At 39.1% G+C, this 7,500-nt stretch overlaps 1 protein-coding gene across 1 annotated transcript in view; it reads right to left on the reverse strand.

Annotated features, from left to right (window-relative positions):
* LOC125030968 (mucin-17-like) overlaps positions 1–7,500 on the reverse strand; it is a 75,530-nt gene that overhangs the window by 16,787 nt on the left and 51,243 nt on the right. Inside the window, exons 28-33 of the mRNA XM_047621388.1 lie at positions 4,470–4,525; positions 3,781–3,907; positions 3,545–3,676; positions 3,190–3,308; positions 2,030–2,159; positions 1,835–1,871 (exon numbers count right to left, since the gene is read on the reverse strand). Coding sequence (XP_047477344.1) covers positions 1,835–1,871; positions 2,030–2,159; positions 3,190–3,308; positions 3,545–3,676; positions 3,781–3,907; positions 4,470–4,525 — 601 coding nt within the window. The remainder of the gene's footprint in view (positions 1–1,834; positions 1,872–2,029; positions 2,160–3,189; positions 3,309–3,544; positions 3,677–3,780; positions 3,908–4,469; positions 4,526–7,500) is intronic.

The raw sequence follows: 7,500 nt of genomic DNA on the forward strand, positions 1-7,500 counted from the left end.
GTATTAGAATGAAAAACACAGTTTCCCGCAAATTCAAGGAAGGGGGAATTCAGGCGCATTCAACTAGTGCCTACTGATAGACTCCTTGGTGGCTGAGTACATGTAGAGCCATTTGCGTGAAAAAAAAACAAACCTTCAGGGGACAGTACATATATCTGTTACAGTTGGGTTAAGCCCATTGTAATATGCCATCTGTTCATTGTTATTAAATTACAGAATAAAATAAATTGATTAAAACTATTTTGATGACCGATGTATCTTCGGTACACGCAGCAGAGTAATAAATGCAATCCACCTCATTTTAATTATTTATACTAGAATTGATCTTGAACGTTTGACAGCAATAATTTAGTAGAATATATTTTATTTTGTAAATCAGACATTCGAGATACGACCATTGGTGACAGCGGTGGGATTGTTTTTGTTCCTTGTTAGTGTGTTAAACATTAGCGTAATTCTAAGAAAAATAATTGGTGGCAAAATTAACACCAGGAAATATGATTATGTAGAAATAGTGCTTATTGGGAATGTCATACATGATTCAAGAATTTTTTTTATTGATTATTTCACTAGCGGCGAATACCGTATGGGATTGAAATGATGAAATGTTTTAAACATTAAATAATCTATCAATTAATGTAAGAAAAAAAAATATATATATGGACAATCAAAGTATAAACATTATGCTATATTAGTATACAGTTATTGCATAAATATTATGTCTAATTAAATTTCGTTAAAAATATTAGTCTCCAGGTGTTGGTAACAGTGATAGGAGGACCACAGACATGCGGGACCAATATGTGCAGAGAGGGGCATAGACATGGGCGCCAACATGAGCGGAACATGAGCGAAGGAAGACTTGCCCATGGAAAGTCACCAGCAAAGGTGGTCAGAGGGCATGCTTAGCTAGTTGGACTAGTTATCGCCTGAGCCAGGACAACATCCAGGCTTAACAATTTAACTTACCAAGAACTGGTGATCTGACTGGTGTAATTACCAATGGCGCAGTCATCAGATTGCAAAAGACATACGTAAAAGGGCGAGGGAAACAAGGTAGCTACTCCTCTGCTTGGCCCAAAGGTTATCGCTTACGGGCGAATGTCCAAAATGACAGTGATGCGGTTGAGAGTGTGATACGATTAACTTAGTTGAAAATGGGAAGTTGAAAAATGTGCTCATATAAAATGTCTCCATAAAAAATGGTTTTGTTGAAAGTGTATCATTGCCAGCTGTGCCATAATGTGTACATTGCCAATTATATTTCGGTATAGCTGATATGTTTATCAATGTTCTATTTGTTTCATATGAGTGTTGTTTATGTTTCAGTTAGTTATGGGTCTTGCATTACCCTTTCTTCTTTGTATCTAATGTTAATTATGCCATATAATTCAACAGAGTCTTAATATTGATAGGGGGCACTAAATTTCACTACAAGAAAAAAAAAAAAAAAAAAAAAAACACAATGCAAAAACTAAATTAAATAAGAATGAGACTACAGTTTCAAATCCCCCCTGGATTCCTTTTTCAGGTCAGACTTGAAGATGGAATCCAGCGGGATTTCGAAACTACGTAGTAGGTTTTTCCACCATACATACATACATACATACATACATACATACATACATACATACATACATACATACATACATACATACATACATACATACATATATGTGTACATATATACATATACATATACTTATATATGTACACATGTGGATTTATTTTTGTGTGCATATGTGAATATGTGTATTTGTATATGTTACATATCTGTATGATAACGATGAAAAGAAAAGCGCAACATATTTGATATACAAACAAGAGAACATACCTGTTGTAGGTGAAATAGTGGTCGTTTCATTATCTTCCTGTTTAATGAGACAAAACATTTTATGAACTGGATTTTGGAGAATAATACTTTTGACTCAATATGAAATACATGAGATTGGTATTGTGCCCTTCAAGTACATAAATAACAACTCTGCAATATTTCTTGACAATTTGTAATACAATTTTAGTGACTTACACATTCTTCCTCAAGAGTTCTATGGATAATAATTTCTGACAAATGACGCTCAAAGGGAGGGACCGCGATCAGCATCTGGATGTAGTCTGTGAGAGACTCTATATCCAATCCGCTGGTATTATAGCTTGATCTGGAAGGAATTTCCAGTCTTCTCACATTTCAGTATTAAAGAAAGAAAAAAAGAAGAAACATAGGACAGTCCACTTAAGGCCCCTTTTTTTCTCTTTTTTTTAAACATTTCCGAAACTCCTAACACTCTGATACATTTTGATACATATTTGACTTGGAACCTGTTGAAACATCTTTTCGGTTTGTATTAGTTTGTATGCCTCTACCTTGACAGTGTGACATACTCCGGCCAGCCAATTAGTGTGATATTTTTCAGATATATTTCACGCAGTCTTAAATAGGGATTTATATTTTCATTAATTACAAACCGCATCATTATTACAAAGGTCTATTATAAAGATACATATGATGTTTTTTCGCCTTTTTAGCGGTATAACAACTACATGTTCATGGTAAGAATTTCCAACATGTCCGAATCATATTGACTTCGGTGGGATGAGTGTCTTCAAAATCATTCTGTACCTCTATGATATAACCTTACAGGCTCAAAAATATCAAGAAATATTTATTGATATAACTCAATCAATAAGACAAGTAAGTGTCCGTTATCATTGGAATTACCCAGTATCTGACTCAGACACGGAGCTCACTCGTGGCGGATACGATAAGATGTAAAACCTCATGCAATTTTTAAGTTTCCTATGAACAATACAAGTAATAAGATTTTTATTTTGACTGAATCTGAGACGTACATTAGAAAGTTTACATAGCCTTGTGAAGTGAAGAATGATGTGTATAAACAATACAAGTCGCAGAGTAGTCAGGTACTTTTTTTATTTTCTCTGAAGCTTCCACAATGTTATTTTCCTTTTAATTTGAAATTTCCACAATGTTTTGCTTGTAATTAAAAATCATACCAGCATATGAAGTAGTTTAATGTGAAATTAAGAAAATATTTTTTTTGTATCAGAGTGTTAGGGGTTTTGGGATGCTACAAAAAGCCTTTAGATAGAGAATCCGAAATATAGCTGCTTAAATCTAGTATCATATAAAATGTTAAAATGAGACAACTACAAATATAAAAGAATTACGTTTCGGTGAAATGTTGTATCACTGAACTCGTCACATCATACGTTCCATTGCCCAGACCTTCGACCTCGTCCTCGCCAATGCACCCGCAATCTCTATGCGATCGGAAGCTCTGTGCAATCTATATGTGATGAATAGGAAGTTGATTGTCAATTTGAAGATAGCATAATCGTGATATTTTGCTCCTACGACTGTGATGTAGAGAATGGACATTAATTTGACAAAATTTACCGCAGATCTCTGCATATCTACAAAAAGCTAAATTATATAAAAATTATTCATTTGTTCCTAAAAAACAGGCGCAAAGTATGCATACAACATTCTGTTTTCTCCATGAACATTCAGTATTTGCCTTACTTGAACGATAGGACTGGCGGGTTCGGCCGTGAAAGTCCTGAATAGTATGACGAACAGGAGAGAGCCATCGACGTTTATCAAAGGTAAGACCACCAATACGCCATAGCCAATATGCACATCTCTCTGGTACTCCTGAAAAATATAATAAATTAAATTTTGATTGAAAAGGTTATATATTGCTGAGAAATTTTCTCAAATAATGGGATTTGCGTTTCATTACAAGTTTGGCTCTTTACCTTCTCCTTCTCCAAGTAAATCAGGTCGTTCTCATCCATGTAATACCAGGACGAATTGGCAGAGATGTTAGAGTCTTGTGAGAAAACCGTTTCGATCACACAGTAGCTTTCGTCGCTCGCTTTCAGTCTTTTGGGAAAGACATATGAAGGTATTGCAATTGATATGTATGTATAAATATATATATATATGTATATATATATATGTGTGTGTGTGTGTGTGTGTGTGTGTGTGTGTGTGTGTGTGTGTGTGTGTGTGTGTGTGTGATTGGATATATGTAGATGAATATATATATATATATATATATATATATATATTATATACGCGTATGTGTGTGTGGATATGTATATATATTACATATATGTATATATAAACATATGTACATATAATTGTATGTATATATGCGCGCGCGCATGTGTGTGTGTGTGTGTGTGTGTGTGTGTGTGTGTGTGTGTGTGTGTGTGTGTGTGTGTGTGTGTGTGTGTGTGCATATACATTTGGATTTGTTGTAGTTAAGTGCATTTGGCAATGAACTAAAGTGCCAAAAATTAGAGCAGGGTTTGATAGTATTAACGTGCCATACTGATCTGACTGTTCGTTTGGAAGAAACTTGCGAAAAACGATGGGTCAAGGCCCCTGAAACGCGTAGTTGGACGTAAACAAAAAAGTAAAGAAAAAGAGTAATACAGACCTGTGTACTGCGTGCACAAATTCATCCTTGTCGAACTCGTTATCGATGATAACTTCCTGGGAAAGTAACATACATAATATTAGCTATCACAACTTCCTCAGACATTCTCATATTCATATGACTTACCTACAAGTATATATACACCAAAAAGGCACAGTGTTTTTGAAGAATCTTTGGACAGTCACTACCATTTGTGCACAAAACTTGCTGTTGGTTACTTTACTTCCTATTATGATAACCCCCTAATGGGAGCCGCCTTGCCGCGGTGGGACGGAGGGGGGGGGGGGGGGGTCTTGAGGTACCAATGATCTGGTGAGCCAGACTAGAGGGCTACCCATACTGAAGGGGTTACCTGTGAGGGATGAGACAAAATGGCTTCCTGGTGCACCAAGGCCTATGAGAGGGGATGGTGCACCCACCCCTGGCTAATCCCTCTGGAACATTACATGTCACTCTGGAACCTTATTAGATTCCAAAGGGCAAGAATGAGAATCATAATGGTTCTCGGGCTCCATCCATTAAGGAAATTTTACCTGGAAATATGAAAGTGTATCATATAGTAAATACCTAGTAGTGAAGACCATTGATGGTGTATCAATCATGGATCTTAAGTACATTAGAATATAGTTGAGGTATGTCAACAGGATTCTCGCATCACCCCACAGTGAGATGGTAGCCTGATAGTTGAGGTTTCTTCACCAGATGAGTGACCGTCTGCGTGCAATATGCGACATTCCTGGGTCTCAAGTCTCACGTTCTCACAGAACACTCAATCAGTGTAAGGAAAATGTCTTTTCCCAAGACCTGATGAATTACTCCGAGGAGAAACTGTTAGAAGAACTAAAGAAATTTAATATAGTGGCAGTAAAACGTGTTAAGAAGAAAGTTGATGGTTTGGAACATCATGATTTTTTAAGATCATGAAGTTTCTTCTAAGCAATGTAAAAGGTACAAGTTTGCAAAAGAAGTATTGGTAATATGGAGGAAGGAGAAAGTTTTTCCGGAGGCAAAGCGACGTGCCCGTGTGCTGTTTGCATAGCCAGGTAAGTCCTTTGCCTCGGTTCTAGCCCATCCTCCTACCCACCATCCCTTTCCCTCCAATACTTCTTACATCACACACTCTGCCACTACCTTTAAACCTCAGTCCTCAAATGCTGAAACTGCCTCTGGTGAGTTGTTCTACCAGAAACAGGGTAGGAGTGATGGGTCTATTGAGGAGACTTCTCCCAAAGTAAGGTCTTTGGAGCAATTAGTCAAGGCTCCAGAGACCTCAACGGTGACAGTTCCAGCTGCCACCACACCCACACGGGCCTCTGCTGCTAGTCATAATGCCCCTGAAGTAAAGGCTCAGGTACACCCTTTGCACAGGCAGAGGAATCCTGAGCCTGTTCAAAAAACTCCTCCTAGAGGGGGGTCTTTGGAGCCATCAGGCAGGGCTCCAGGGCTCCAACGATGACAGCCACAGCTGCCACCACATCCAAAGGGGCCTCTGCTGCTAAACAGAATGCTCCTGAACCAAAGTCTGAGGTACATCCTTTGCCCAGGCAAACAAATCCTGAGTCTGTCCAAAGGAAGCCTGTTGAAACTAGTTCCAAAGGTAAACAACCAACCAAAAGGTGCTCCCAAGATGCTGGAAAGGGAGAGCCTAAAGGTGTGGGGCGGGCCTTAACCACAGGTGCTGCCAAACACCTTATGAAGACGTAGTTTTTCAACCTGAAGAACTGGATAACCTAATCCATTGGAACTGTCAGGGAATTCATGCAAAATGGGAAGAATTGCAACATCTGACAGCTTCATGCAACCCAATTTGTGTATGCCTACAAGAGATTATGACCAGTGAAAATCGTCTGATTTCCCTTAGAGGATTCCAAGTTCAAGCCCATTATGGGACTTTTGATAATGGACCTCATGGAGGAGTAGCAGTGATGGTCCGTCAGACAACACTGCAAGTGAAGGCTGTGAGAATAGGCTTGACATGACCTTACACTGTTGCATCCATCTACCTCCCTTCATATAATCTCAACATAGATGATTTGGAAGATCTACTTGGGCAGTCCTTGTTCTCAAGAGTAGATCCGGTTCTACTGAACAGTGACACACCCACACATTTCCAAATTCAAACTGGGACATTCTCCAATATTGACCTGTCAATTGGTTCACGTGATTCAGTTAAATTTCACTTGGCAGGTCATGGAAGACTTATATGGAAGCAACCACTTTCCAATACTTTTGGGGATGAATGGTATTCCAGGCAACGGAGTGCAGAGATGGTGACTTGAACTTACAGACTGGAATCCTTTTAGATTAACTGCAGTATTGCAAGGATCTGTGAATGATTTCCAGTGTGCTCAAGATGTTGTTAATCACTTCACATCACGAATTCACCTTGCAGCAGAAGCATCCATTCCCAAAAGTAGTGAGTAGCACCATCAACCTCCGGTACCATGGTGGTCTGATGAATGCCAACAAGCTGTTATAGCAAGAAAAGCTACATTAAGACAGTCGAAGAGACCCCAGCGACGTAACCTGGATCCATTATAAAAAGACACGAGCCAAGGCCAGGCGAGTGTTAAAGGAGGCTAAACGGACGTCGTGGAGACAGTATGTATCCTCAATTGACTCTGGGACCCCTTCGGATGGGTATGGGACAAGGTGCAAATGATCACTGGAAAGAGCACATCCATGGCACCACCTGCTCTGAAAATAGATGGCCTATTCCTCACAGACAAAAAAGATGTTGCAAATGAGCTAGCTATCCATGGCGCATCTTACACTGACCGATTCTCCACTCTTCGGGTTGAACAGGAACTACACCCAGTGTCTTCCTCCAGTAGGACTGCAGCAGAACTTCCATACAACTTGCCATTTTTGCGCAAGGAGATGGACTCTGCTTTGCAGCTCTGCCATAAGACTGCCCCAGGAAGTGATGATATTCTATACCAAATGCTATCTCGCTTACCAGAGAGCTATCAAAAGTTCCTGTTAGACCTATTCAAATGGATCCAATGGGGGGGGGGGGGGGGCACAGTGC

Source organism: Penaeus chinensis, chromosome 12, assembly GCF_019202785.1.
Source record: "Penaeus chinensis breed Huanghai No. 1 chromosome 12, ASM1920278v2, whole genome shotgun sequence".
Lineage (NCBI taxonomy): Eukaryota > Metazoa > Arthropoda > Malacostraca > Decapoda > Penaeidae > Penaeus > Penaeus chinensis.